At 39.4% G+C, this 15,000-nt stretch overlaps 2 protein-coding genes across 2 annotated transcripts in view; one reads left to right on the top strand and one right to left on the bottom strand.

Annotated features, from left to right (window-relative positions):
• The window catches only part of LOC136678889 (succinate dehydrogenase cytochrome b560 subunit, mitochondrial-like), a 390,354-nt gene that overhangs the window by 349,591 nt on the left and 25,763 nt on the right, over positions 1-15,000 (bottom strand). The window lies entirely within an intron of this gene.
• The window catches only part of cadm3 (cell adhesion molecule 3), a 157,051-nt gene that overhangs the window by 137,179 nt on the left and 4,872 nt on the right, over positions 1-15,000 (top strand). Inside the window, exon 9 of the mRNA XM_066657009.1 lies at positions 5,816-5,836. Within this exon, the coding sequence (XP_066513106.1) occupies positions 5,816-5,836 (21 nt within the window). The remainder of the gene's footprint in view (positions 1-5,815; positions 5,837-15,000) is intronic.

Raw genomic sequence — 15,000 nt, 5'->3', positions numbered from 1 at the left:
GTGTATCTTTAAAGGCACAGACAGTATAGTGTATCTTTAAAGGTACAGACAGTGTAGTGTATCTTTAAAGCTACAAACAGTGTAGTGTATCTTTAAAGGTACAGCAGTGTAGTGTATCTTTAAAGGCACAGACAGTGTAGTGTATCTTTAAAGGTACAGACAGTGTAGTGTATCCTTAAAGGTACAGACAGTGTAGTGTATCTTTAAAGGTACAGACAGTGTAGTGTATCTTTAAAGGCACAGACAGTGCAGTGTATCTTTAAAGGTACAGACAGTGTAGTGTATCTTTAAAGGTACAGACAGTGTAGTGTATCTTTAAAGGTACAGACAGTGTAGTGTATCTTTAAAGCTACAAACAGTGTAGTGTATCTTTAAAGGTACAGCAGTGTAGTGTATCTTTAAAGGCACAGACAGTGTAGTGTATCTTTAAAGGCACAGACAGTGTAGTGTATCTTTAAAGGTACAGACAGTGTAGTGTATCTTTAAAGATACAGACAGTGTAGTGTATCTTTAAAGGTACAGACAGTGTAGTGTATCTTTTAAAGGCACAGACAGTGCAGTGTATCTTTAAAGGTACAGACAGTGTAGTGTATATTTAAAGGTACGGCAGTGTAGTGTATCTTTAAAGGTACAGACAGTGTAGTGTATCTTTAAAGGTACAGACAGTGTAGTGTATCTTTAAAGGCACAGACAGTGTAATGTATCTTTAAAGGTACAGCAGTGTAGTGTATCTTTAAAGGTACAGACAGTGTAGTGTATCTTTAAAGGTACAGACAGTGTAGTGTATCTTTAAAGGCACAGACAGTGTAGTGTATCTTTAAAGGTACAGCAGTGTAGTGTATCTTTAAAGGCACAGACAGTGTAGTGTATCTTTAAAGGTACAGACAGTGTAGTGTATCTTTAAAGGCACAGACAGTGTAGTGTATCTTTAAAGGTACAGCAGTGTAGTGTATCTTTAAAGGCACAGACAGTGTAGTGTATCTTTAAAGGTACAGACAGTGTAGTGTATCATTAAAGGTACAGCAGTGTAGTGTATCTTTAAAGGTACAGCAGTGTAGTGTATCTTTAAAGGCACAGACAGTGTAGTGTATCTTTAAAGGCACAGACAGTGTAGTGTATCTTTAAAGGTACAGACAGTGTAGTGTATCTTTAAAGGTACAGCAGTGTAGTGTATCTTTAAAGGTACAGACAGTATAGTGTATCTTTAAAGGCACAGACAGTGTAGTGTATCTTTAAAGGTACAGACAGTGTAGTGTATATTTAAAGGTACAGACAGTGTAGTGTATCTTTAAAGGCACAGACAGTGTAGTGTATCTTTAAAGGTACATACAGTGTAGTGTATCTTTAAAGGTACAGACAGTGTAGTGTATCTTTAAAGGCACAGACAGTGTAGTGTATCTTTAAAGGTACAGACAGTGTAGTGTATCATTAAAGGTACAGCAGTGTAGTGTATCTTTAAAGGTACAGACAGTGTAGTGTATCTTTAAAGGTACAGACAGTGTAGTGTATCTTTAAAGGTACAGACAGTGTAGTGTATCTTTAAAGGCACAGACAGTGTAGTGTATCTTTAAAGGTACATACAGTGTAGTGTATCTTTAAAGGTACAGACAGTGTAGTGTATCTTTAAAGGCACAGGCAGTGTAGTGTATCTTTAAAGGTACAGACAGTGTAGTGTATCTTTAAAGGTACAGACAGTGTAGTGTATCTTTAAAGGTACAGACAGTGTAGTGTATCTTTAAAGGCACAGACAGTGTAGTGTATCTTTAAAGGCACAGACAGTGTAGTGTATCTTTAAAGGTACAGCAGTGTAGTGTATCTTTAAAGGTACAGACAGTGTAGTGTATCTTTAAAGGTACAGCAGTGTAGTGTATCTTTAAAGGCACAGACAGTGTAGTGTATCTTTAAAGGTACAGCAGTGTAGTGTATCTTTAAAGGCACAGACAGTGTAGTGTATCTTTAAAGGTACACTAGTGTAGTGTATCTTTAAAGGCACAGACAGTGTAGTGTATCCTTAAAGGTACAGACAGTGTAGTGTATCTTTAAAGGTACAGACAGTGTAGTGTATCTTTAAAGGCACAGACAGTGCAGTGTATCTTTAAAGGTACAGACAGTGTAGTGTATCTTTAAAGGTACAGACAGTGTAGTGTATCTTTAAAGGTACAGACAGTGTAGTGTATCTTTAAAGCTACAAACAGTGTAGTGTATCTTTAAAGGTACAGCAGTGTAGTGTATCTTTAAAGGCACAGACAGTGTAGTGTATCTTTAAAGGCACAGACAGTGTAGTGTATCTTTAAAGGTACAGCAGTGTAGTGTATCTTTAAAGGCACAGACAGTGTAGTGTATCTTTAAAGGCACAGACAGTGTAGTGTATCTTTAAAGGTACAGACAGTGTAGTGTATCTTTAAAGGTACAGACAGTGTAGTGTATCTTTAAAGGGACAGACAGTGTAGTGTATCTTTTAAAGGCACAGACAGTGCAGTGTATCTTTAAAGGTACAGACAGTGTAGTGTATATTTAAAGGTACGGCAGTGTAGTGTATCTTTAAAGGTACAGACAGTGTAGTGTATCTTTAAAGGTACAGACAGTGTAGTGTATCTTTAAAGGTACATACAGTGTAGTGTATCTTTAAAGGCACAGACAGTGTAGTGTATCTTTAAAGGTACAGCAGTGTAGTGTATCTTTAAAGGTACAGACAGTGTAGTGTATCTTTAAAGGTACAGACAGTGTAGTGTATCTTTAAAGGCACAGACAGTGTAGTGTATCTTTAAAGGTACAGCAGTGTAGTGTATCTTTAAAGGCACAGACAGTGTAGTGTATCTTTAAAGGTACAGACAGTGTAGTGTATCATTAAAGGTACAGCAGTGTAGTGTATCTTTAAAGGTACAGCAGTGTAGTGTATCTTTAAAGGCACAGACAGTGTAGTGTATCTTTAAAGGTACAGCAGTGTAGTGTATCTTTAAAGGCACAGACAGTGTAGTGTATCTTTAAAGGTACACTAGTGTAGTGTATCTTTAAAGGCACAGACAGTGCAGTGTATCTTTAAAGGTACAGACAGTGTAGTGTATATTTAAAGGTACAAACAGTGTAGTGTATCTTTAAAGGTACAGACAGTGTAGTGTATCTTTAAAGGTACAGACAGTGTAGTGTATATTTAAAGGTACAGCAGTGTAGTGTATCTTTAAAGGTACAGACAGTGCAGTGTATCTTTAAAGGTACAGACAGTGTAGTGTATATTTAAAGGTACAGCAGTGTAGTGTATCTTTAAAGGTACAGCAGTGTAGTGTATCTTTAAAGGTACAGCAGTGTAGTGTATCTTTAAAGGTACAGACAGTGTAGTGTATCTTTAAAGGTACAGCAGTGTAGTGTATCTTTAAAGGCACAGACAGTGTAGTGTATCTTTAAAGGCACAGACAGTGCAGTGTATCTTTAAAGGTACAGACAGTGTAGTGTATATTTAAAGGTACAGCAGTGTAGTGTATCTTTAAAGGTACAGACAGTGGAGTGTATCTGTAAAGGCACAGACAGTGGAGTTTATCTTTAAAGGCACAGACAGTGTAGTGTATCTTTAAAGGCACAGGCAGTGTAGTGTATCTTTAAAGGCACAGACAGTGTAGTGTATCTTTAAAAGGGACAGACAGTGTAGTGTATCTTTAAAGGTACAGACAGTGTAGTGTATCTTTAAAGGCACAGACAGTGTAGTGTATCTTTAAAGGCACAGACAGTGTAGTGTATCTTTAAAGGTACATACAGTGTAGTGTATCTTTAAAGGTACAAACAGTGTAGTGTATCTTTAAAGGTACAGCAGTGTAGTGTATCTTTAAAAGGTACAGACAGTGTAGTGTATCTTTAAAGGTACAGACAGTGTAGTGTATCTTTAAAGGCACAGACAGTGTAGTGTATCTTTAAAGGCACAGACAGTGTAGTGTATCTTTAAAGGTACAAACAGTGTAGTGTATCTTTAAAAGGTACAGACAGTGTAGTGTATCTTTAAAGGTACAGACAGTGTAGTGTATCTTTAAAGGCACAGACAGTGTAGTGTATCTTTAAAAGGTACAGACAGTGTAGTGTATCTTTAAAGGTACAGACAGTGTAGTGTATCTTTAAAGGCACAGACAGTGTAGTGTATCTTTAAAGGCACAGACAGTGTAGTGTATCTTTAAAGGTACATACAGTGTAGTGTATCTTTAAAGGTACAAACAGTGTAGTGTATCTTTAAAGGTACAGCAGTGTAGTGTATCTTTAAAGGCACAGACAGTGTAGTGTATCTTTAAAGGTACAGCAGTGTAGTGTATCTTTAAAGGCACAGACAGTGTAGTGTATCTTTAAAGGTACATCAGTGGTGTTAAAGTCCAGTTGTGTTCCCTAAAAGAAATGGAATGTAACTGTCTTCTGACAGTTTATGACCACCTTACAACGTCTACTTTCCATTTTAATGCACCACTGTATAAACCCAATGAGTTTTATTGTGTTTTCCCTGAAGAGCATCGTCTCCTTCAGAGTAAGAGTCCCTTCATAAAAATCTATGTATTTCTACTCAATTTAAAAACCTTAAACATACAGGAACAGATTTTTTTCATGGAGCGGCTATAACACATTAATAGTTAAACCTACATGCTCACGTCGCCTAGCAACAGTGCTTACTGTTAATGGACTACATTGTGTGGTGGAAGAGTCGTGTACTATGAATCAAATGTATTACAAGGATTTGAACATTGATGTATTTTACAAAACTTTATATTAACTGCCATTTAATGAAAGTAATAAGCCACCCCTGACAGTGTGTTACAGCTGTTTTATCACAAAGAAAAAAGACCCTTCCCCATGATAAAATCACAGTAACATATGGCCTTTCGTGGTTTACTGCTTTATTTTAACACATGCTGAATGGAATAGGCTGATACTATATGTGGGTTTCTTTTATTAACAGCACAAACACACTTTTCTGAGGTCAGTTTTATGTTTTATGAAGTCACAAAAAATGTTTTTTTTAATCATATTTTTGTTGTAGAAAGAAATCTCAATTTATGTTGATTTTTGTTTTTGTTGAAACCAATAGAAATGCTCCAGAATTACTCAGAATAAACCCTTTTTACTGATGTCCACTGTTAACTTCAGCTTAACGTAACACATTGACATCTGTGGAAAACAAAGAAGGCCACACACACAGTTACACGTTAGTCAAAGAAATATGTCACCATTTTTAATAATTTAATAATAATAGATTTGGACATTCCCATTCTACTATCCCATAATTTAGTCATAAATAATACATACATCCTGTGGAAACATGACATTACCCCACCACCGCATGTCAATCTAATCCCATCCAAATAGTAGATTAAAGGCATAGAACACAAATGCAGTTCTTTAATCCTTAGGATGAAAAGAGATTGAAATAAACATAATGTAAAAATAACAGGAAGTGGACTTCTGTGGAAATGTGAAATACAGGAAATCATATGATACTTGTGCTTTAACTAAAATGAATAAGAGTACAGGGTGAGTTACTCTGGGGTATGTATTACTTGTGTTTAAGTTACTTTTACTTGCTAAAATGCCTTTTATTCACACACACACACACACACACACACACACACACACACACACACACACATATACACACACACACACACACACACACACACAGAGTCATCTGTTTTCATCGTTTCTCTTTTGTTCCTTTTTCTCCTTACATTTTTCCACATCTGATTCCTCACATATGCGGCACTGCATCTATTCATCCATCTATCTATCCATCCATCCATCTATTCATCCACCCATTTATCCATCCACCCATCCATTCATCTTAACGAAGAAGCCGCAGGCAACGATGCAGGTATTGTCTTCAGTCACCTGTTTGTTTGTCTGGTACTCTCTCTCTCTCTCTCTCTCTCTCTCTCTCTCTCTTTCTCTCTCCCTTATTTTCCTCTATTTTCTCCTCCTCTTTGGTCCCTCTGCTGCTCCTCTTTTTGGTGCTTTTGGTGGAATCCCCCCCTGATTCTCCCTTATTTTCCGTCCGTCCTTCTGCCAGAGGGGCTCCAGACTTTAATTTTAAAAAAGTAATGTTTAAAGCTCAGGACTTGAGTCGAGTGTAAGATGTGTTTCTCCTGAGGGGAGGCTAACTGCGTCTGATGTGAGATATTCTCTCGGGCTGAAGAGCAGGTGACGGAATCTCAATCTCAGCCTTTATTTGTGGCTTTCACAAGAGCAGCGACGTTGAAAAACAACTAGCTGGATTATCTGGACTCGACGTGCCTCGAGATAAACACAGAAATGATGCTCGGTAACAGTGCTGTGGAGGTCATTGTTGATAAAGCTACGTGACTCTGACATCAGCTCTTTATAACAAACAGGCTTCTTTTCACACGCTTCAGGTGTAAACATGGACGCTCTCAGGATTTCATCCTTTCTAAACAACATGTGTTTATTGTAAGTAAAAACAACATTACTCTTAGGATTAAGTACAAATCGTACACAATTATTTGATATTTACCTGTTGATGCACTGTTCCACCGAGTTTGAAAACACTGTTTACGTCACGACTCGAGCAGTTCCAACTTCTAACTTCAGAGTTCGAGTGGCGCCTCCTGATGAGAAACTCGCTTTTCTGATTAAACTGACACCACTTGAATGCAGAGGTGGGGCCAGAAACAACATGAGGCAGAAAGGACAAAGCCAAGGCAGGGCAGGATGTTAAAATGTCACAGTTAGGGGTTCAGTTATCTACCTGAGTCTTTATTAAAGTGCTCTACTGAATATATACTGTAGAAATGTACTGTAGTAAGTTAATAATTCAGTTTATTCCATGAGGAAACGGCATGCTAACGTGATGAAGCTCTTCAGCTCTTCGGTGTTCAGATCTGGAGGTCAGCTCTTTGTCGGCCCTGGGTTGTGTGTTTTTTACCTGATGTCCAGGACTCACCTCCCTCTCTCTGAATACGTGCCTGTGAGCTGAAAGTGCTTATTTTCTCGCTCCAGGGTCAAACGCCCACATTTGCTCATGAGAAAAGCACACAGTGCCTGCACTTTAAAGCGTTTACCTCCCATAAAGGCCACCATTACTCAGAGAGGCTAAAGGCCAGTATTGCTTAATGTTTTTATTCATATTTGGGTTTATTTAACCTTTAATTTTTCCAGTCATATCATTAAGAACATGCCCTTATTTACAGTGGTGGCTTAAAGCAGAGCTGAGGGAGAGAAAAACATAAAACAAGAACGGAAAAATCCTAAAGAAAGAAGAGTCAAGTCCAAAATAAAAGTTGACATCGTGAATCGATAAACAGCGGCCTTTAAGATCGAGCGAACAGGGAGCCGTCAATAAAATGTCTAAAAGGAGACATCAGTGATTATATTTTATTTATTTTCTTATTTATTTTAAGTGTTATTATTTTTTTAAACACTGCCAAAGCTACACTCTTAAAAATATCAGTGATTCCATAAAAGAACCGCTTTTGGTTCCATAAAGAACCATGTTTGTTTAAGAGATGTCTGAGTCTGAAGGTTCGTGCTTAAGGTTCGTTCTGGAACCAAAAGCGGTTCTTCTAAGGCATCGCTCAAAGAACCCAGTGTAGCGTCTGTGTTTTTAAGAGGGAAAGGTTGCTGTAGGTTTTTCCAAAGCTAGGGTTGTGCATTACACAGCTACATCAGTGTTTCAGTCCCAGTGCTGCACTTCCCTAACACTACACACTGGAGTGCATTTCCTGCTCTAGCACACCTTACTCAACTCATCCGCTAATTAACACACTCTTCTTGAGTTTCAAACGAGTCTGAGTGGGAAAAGACCTGGCAAAGACTGACCTACATAACGCTCACTCCACAGACTAAGAGTCAAGGCATTTACATTTCTGACATATGCTGTTATCCAGAGTGAATTACACTTTAATCATGTTACAGATGCAGTGAAATGTAACCCAAGGACATATTAATATAGCACATTGTTCCTGAGAATTGAACCCCAGTCTCTGAATGAAAGGGCATTAGTGTTATTCACTGCACTGCACTAACAACAAGAACCACTCTACACCTGGAAATGTGCAGCTTCTAAACTGTAAGCAGGAGATATATATTATGTTTAAATGCAGTCTGAAAGAAGAACACTAGACAACAGCTTTTTTAATCAGAGCCAAATCAGATCTTTCTCTTAACCGAGGCCTTTAGTGTTGTAACAGTGATAGATGCAGAATTTTCTATTCATTTTCATGAGTGTTGCTTACGATATATTGGATTATTTCAGTGACGCTTTGAGGTTTCTTCATAATTTAATCAACAGTATTTTAAAAATCCCCAGTCACAGTGGTTTTTAAAGAAACTTGCTCGTTCAGAATTGACCGGTTAAAAAAAACACTGCATTACTGATTAACTTTATAACAATTATAAAGTGATAAACAATCAAAGTCATAATTATAATGAAGTAAAATAATAATAATTATACAGATAATCATAATTATCTGCGAAATTCCTCTTAGGTTTTAACAGAGTGTTAACAAGTGAAAGACTGAAGAAGTGACATTGGTACAATGCTGTCAGTGATAATGGAGGTTAATTAGAAAGTGCAGCAGTTCATTTATCAACTGATTTAGACTTCGGTAAAAGGCTGAAAGGTTAATTGAATATTGAAACTACTATTTAGAAGAGTACAATTTTCAACATTTTCAGTGTGAGCTGCGAAACTGAGCTAATGAAGTAATTACAGTGGGATGGTGGAATATTTGCATTTGAAATTGCAGTCACTTCGTTGATCGGAAAATTCCATTACATACTTCCCCCAAAGTATTCAGTAATGAGAACTGACCCAGAGTGCCTTCCTCACCTAGTTTAAAAGTGCTATCAAACCCAGCAAAAAGGCCACGACAAATAAACGCTAACAGCTGTATGATGCTAACTGACATACGCTTTCTTTACTACCGTTCATTCATTAGCGGAAGGGTTAGCATACGTAAACATTCTCTTTTCACGATTGGCTGTATATTAACACAGCATCATTTATCCTGATATTATTGCTGTTGGAGTCCTAAATGAGCCATAATTAGAATCAGATGAATTGCTTTTGGCAATGAGCTGATGATCGTTTCAAAATTGTCCTTTAATAATTCAGTACAGCCGTTCTCTTTCAGCAGGACCAGTGAAACATCAGGGGGAAGGCACTCATTCACTCAGAAAACAGCAGTTCTCATAACAGTTTTTCAATTAAATTTGAACCAAGTCCCGAAATTAGAATACGGCGGCATCACCAACAAGAAACTGATAAAAAAAGAGGAAGAAATTAAAAGAAGCAACAAGTATGGAGCCTCGTTTCTGCCATAAAAATTAATAATGAAAGAAAGGCACCTGTTTTTTCATTAATATGTAAGTTGCTATCTCATTATGTTGAGATACTAAGTGAGTCAATATACTGTTATATTGGTATGCTAGTATACTATCTCAATATATATATACTTAGTATCTTAACATAATGAGATAGTATCTTGAAATATTGAGATAGCAACTTATATATTAATATAATTATTATTATTTTATGTGGCATAAAATATAACATTAGCCTGTAGCATGAAAGCTAGCTTGGTGGTTAACTAACTCTATCAAGTGATATGATATCATTAGCTAGCTAGCTCAGGTTCTGTGTTGTTGAACTTTAAAGGATGCAGATATCAAATCTTACTTAAAGGAACATTAGGTAGTATTTTTACTTTAAAATTACAGTTTACATACCCTTACTAATCTGGTGTTTTTCTGAGATCCCTTTAAGAAATGGGTTTAAGACCTGGACTTTAGCTCAGTAATTTGGTTCTCGGTGTGTGTACACACCCTGATTTCATTAGTGGACAAACGTAACCGGACCGAGTGTACAGCCGTCTACAGAGTTCCCTCACTGTTCTGTGTCTGAAAGTCCTTTACATAACACATGCTCCCACCTGTCCTTACCACAAACACGTACCCAGCAGCTCGAGTCTCTGTCTGTAACGGAGGAACATACGCTTCATCCAAGAAGAGATGCTCGTTTACAAAAGCTCATCTCCATCTCAGTAGCAGTTACAGGAAGCTGTGAGAAGGCAGCAATACTTATTATTAGAACTCATAAAAAAGAAGGTAACGTGGGTCCATGTTTACAGAAAAGCTGCTGTAGGATGTTTATATTTTACTGTGATATTATTGGCTGTTGCAAGCAGAAATCCGATCATTACCAGAATCGCGTAAACTTTCACAATTTCATTTCAGAATTTTCACGTTGATACCCAAGTGCAGGCATTAATTGAATTACTAACAAATCTGACAGTTATCAGATTATTAACAGCATGTAAACGCACTGGTTCACTGACCTGTAAAAGAAGAATAGAGACGTTGCTATTCTGGGCTCAGCACTGCAGAAACTGTACTATGTACATTTTGCATGAGGGTAAGGACACAGGGTGGCAGGGTGGCGCAGCAGGTAGTGTCACAGTCACACAGCTCAAGGGACCTGGAGGTTGTGTGTTCGATTCCCACTCTGGGTGACTGTCTGTGAGGAGTGTGGTGTGTTCTCTCTGTGTCTGTGTGGGTTTCCTCCGGGTGACTATCTGTGAGGAGTGTGGTGTGTTCTCTCTGTGTCTGCGTGGGTTTCCTCCGGGTGACTGTCTGTGAGGAGTGTGGTGTGTTCTCTCTGTGTCTGCGTGGGTTTCCTCCAGGTGACTGTCGGTGAGGAGTGTGGTGTGTTCTCCCTGTGTCTGAGTGGGTTTCCTCCGGAGACGTGGGTTACCTTGGAGACTCGAAAGTGTCCATAGGTGTGAGTGTGTGTGTGTGAGTGAATGTGTGAGTGTGTGTGTTGCCCTGTGAAGGACTGGCGCCCCCTCCAGGGTGTATTCCCGCCTTGTACCCAATGATTCCAGGTAGGCTCTGGACCCACCGCGACCCTGAACTGGATAAGGGATACAGATAATGAATGAATGAATGGGTAAGGACACACCACCCACCCCCCTTTTGTGTTGTAAATATGAATTACACTCTGCAACTGTAGGGGAAAAGATATCAAATCTTACCTAGTGCTCCTTTAATAATGAATATTTATGGCCATTTCTATGGTCTCTGAACATAGGGACACAGTTAATATTGTTTTACTACTTTTTCAAGGCAGACTTTTTGCATCTACTCTGATGTATTTGATAAATATTTTCAATTTTCTCAATTATCAGATGAAAGAGGACGATGTTGAGCTGCTAGGGAGTAATAAGTGGTGAATGGAGAGGGGTAAAATCCTGCTGTGAAAACAATGCACTTTTCTCCATAAAGAGTGCTCTGCCAAGATAAAGGAACAGTACCTTTAAAGTGGAACATAAAAGTACATCATTTCAACTCAATAAAAATTATATTATTGCTGAGGATATTGTTTGGATTTCTTTTATAAACATGAAAATATCTCCACAAAGACCTACAAAGATGAACATTTTGATTAAAGCTGTTTGTAGCTCCAGCCCATTACATCAGAAACATATGCCCTCAGTGATACTCAAGACAAAAGATGGCCTCCATATGCAGAAATGACTTTTGTGAAAGAGTTAACGCTGAAGCCTGTCGTCCAAGTGCAGCAGAAGGCTTTGAACAGAATATTCTACGCTTGGTTATTTCTATTCTGTGATATCATTTTTTGGATGTAATGTAGTCACACTGTGTCTAACAGTGGAACTAATAAATTGGATTTATTTGGAAATTGATTGGTTAAAAATGGCACTGCTTTTGTAAGTAACTCTTGCTTTGATCTCAAAGCATTATTTGATTCTAAAGCATGTGGAACCGGGTGAAAACGGTTACGACTCCATCTCGAGGCCGTCAGCAGCTTGCTCTCGCTGCAGGGCAGCATTCTTGAGAACAATCGCACGAATCTGATCAAAATGAAGTTGCTCTGTGAGGTGGGAAATCTTAATCTGATTTGTAAAGACACACTTTGTGCAGGAGTCACTTACCGACCCTTGGGATTTCCCTGCTGTGTCAAGTACAGTAGCTGAATCTTTCTTCTCCAGCTTTCTCTCTCCCTGTGTCTCCTTTTCCTCTCCGCCTCCTCACTCCCCACTTCCTCTCTCTCTCTGTCTCTCTCTCCCTCTCTCTTTTCCTCTCTCTCTCTCTCTCTCTCTCTCTCTCTCTCTCTCTCTCTCTCTGTTTCTCACTCTCCGTCTCTCTCTCCGTTCCTCTCCCTCTCTCTCTCTCCCTTCCACTCACTCTCTCTCTCTCCCTCTCTCTCTTCATTCCTCTGTCTCTCTCTCTCTCTCCCTTCCTCTCTGTCTCTCTCTCTCTGTCTCTCACTCTCCCTCTCTCTCTCTCCATTCCTCTCTCTCTCTCTCTCTCCCTTCCACTCTCGCTCTGTGTCTCTCCCTCTCTTTCTCTCTCCCTTCCACTCTCTCTCTCTGTCTCTTCCTCTCTCTCTCCATTCCTCTGTGTCTCTCTCTCTCTCTCTCCCTTCCTCTGTGTCTCTCCCTCTCCCTCTCTCTCCGTTCCTCTCTCTCTCTCTCTCTCTCTCTCTCTCTCTCTCTGTTCTCTCTCTCTCTCTTTCTTCCACTCTCTCTCTGTTCTCTCTCTCTCTCTCTCCCTACCACTCTCTTTCTGTCTCTCCCTCTCTGTCTCCGTTCCTCCCTCTCTCTCTCTCTCTCTCTCTCTCTTTCTCTCTCTCTCGTTTCTCTCTCTGTTCTCTCTCTCTCTCTCTCTCTCTCTCTGTTCCTCCCTCTCTCTCTCTCTCTCTCTCTCTCTGTTTCTCTCTCTGTTCTCTCTCTCTCTCTCTCTCTCTCTCTCTCTGTTCCTCCCTCTTTCTCTTTCTCTCTCTGTTCTCTCTCTCTCTCTCTCTCTGTTTCTCTCTCTGTTCTCTCTCTCTCTCTCTCTCTCTCTGTTCCTCCCTCTCTCTCTCTCTCTCTCTCTCTCTTTCTCTCTCTGTTCTCTCTCTCTCTCTCTCTCTCTCAGGGCTTCTTGTCATATCACGCAGTGCTCACTCTGTTCACTCCTTTGTCTTCTCTTTTCATCTTTAGTTTTTTTCCCCGTTTCTTTTTTTTTTATCCATGTCTATTTCTCATGAAGTAGCTCTGAGATCCATGCTGTGATTATGGAGAGTGAGAGGGAGAGAGAAATGTGTGTGTGCTCTCACTGAGTGTGATCTGCCCCCTCCCCTCTGTGTCGAGGCTGAAATGAAAGAAGTTTTCATGAACTATTTATATGTTTCAAAACTGTTAGAAAGATGCGAAAGCTCTCGGTCTGAAAGGAGGAGTGTTCCACACAGAAACAATGTAAAACAGTGAGCGCATTTAGGCATCAAAACAAAAAGAAAAAGGTAATCATCTTAACCCTAAAACACTGCGTAATGTTTAAATGATACACTTTATAAGTTTCTCCTGAAGGGTGTGGATTATTTCACACTGACTTTTACTCAGAGCACTTTTTAAACTGCTGCTGCTCACTGTGCAACTTCAGGCAAAAAAAGTCCACCTTTTATTAAAATAATTGATGAAATTGAATGAATGAATATAGAAATACACACAAGAGAAAAAGAAAGATTAAATCAAAAGCACACGGTGCAAATATAAAACCAGGAAAGTGGCGTTATAGAATAACAACAGAAAAACTAATGCTCAGAAGTGAGGAATGGATTATACACAGAGCTGCTTCTCCCTGCCGTCTTTGCTTTTCCACTTGGTTTGCACTAAGCCTTCGGAGCTCAGTGAGAGGACGTTTCACAAAGGCTTCCATAAACACAACTAGATTTATGATTATTCTTGATTGTTATGAACATGGAAACAATCTGCTTTAATTCAGTGGGTTCGGACCAGCGCCGGAATCTCAGGAACTAAACCCCACATAAAGAACCCTGTATCAAAGCGGATGAGTTCAGAAGAGTGCGATGGAGAGTGTTCTCCTTTGGTTCTTTATCTAGTGCTTATGTCTACGCTACGTCAGAATGTTCAAACCTCTTCTAATGTGTTGTTCCCACTACTTTATCGTGTCCCTGTCGCTCACACAGAGGTTCGGTGTGTTCCAGGTGTCAGTGCCACATTCTCTGGAGTGATGGGGCAACTTCTAATACCTTGAGGATGAGTTACACTGGAGTTTCTGATACAAAACTAATCATTCAGCACCAATAACTGACCTCACTGATGATGCAGGTCCAGGCGTGGTCAGTACTTGGGTGGGAGACCTCTAAGGAACGCTGGAGGTGGTGATGGTGACCAACAGGGGGCGCTGTCTCAGTGGGTCCCCCGGCTGTGTGCAGGGACCGGACTCTACTGTACAAATGGCCTTGTCTTTTAGATGAGACGTAAAGTCCTCTCTGAGGTCTTCAGTGATCCTGGGCCTTTCCCCGAAAAGAGAAATGTGACGCTTTGAAGGCGGCCAATCAGATTTTAGAACGGAAACTGTACGTGTCGCTTCCGCAAATTAAAAGATGTTGGAATGGTACAGAGAATGTAAAAAACCAAATAAAGTGATTTCTATATTTCACTGAAGACTCTTTGATGTTTACTGTGGTCAGCTGGGCATTGAGGGCTAGTCGTGAGGTCATTAGGATTTAATTAATGGTTTACTTTGAAGAAACAACACTGTTAATGAGGTAAATAATCAAACAATGGGCTGCTGTATTGTTTTGATTTAAACTGTATGAACTTGTCCTCTAGGGTTTGTATAAATTCTAATATTCAGTGCACATGTCCTTTTTGTGGAGACATTGTTACAAATGAAGTCTATATTAATGCTGGATTTTGATTAAAATACATTTTTATTTAAAAAGAAAACTTCTTTGATTTTACCTGCTTCTATAAGATTCTACAAGATTATTCACTTCAGTCAGACACTAAATGATACTCTGCCCCTCTCTCTCTCTCTCTCTCTTCTCTCTCTCTTCTCTCTCTCTCTCTCTGTTCTCTCTCTCTCTCTCTCTCTGTTCTCTCTCTCTCTCTCTCTCTCTCTCTCTCTCTCTCTCTCCCCCTCTCTGTTCTCTCTCTCTCTCTCTCTCTCTCTCTCTCTCTCCCTCCCTCCCTCTCTCTCTCTCTCTCCCCC

The sequence above is a fragment of the Hoplias malabaricus genome, chromosome Y (genome assembly GCF_029633855.1).
Source record: "Hoplias malabaricus isolate fHopMal1 chromosome Y, fHopMal1.hap1, whole genome shotgun sequence".
NCBI classification, from domain to species: Eukaryota; Metazoa; Chordata; class Actinopteri; order Characiformes; family Erythrinidae; genus Hoplias; species Hoplias malabaricus.
The sequence above is the reverse complement of the archived record's forward strand: the minus strand, read 5'-3'. Positions and strand labels throughout refer to the sequence as shown.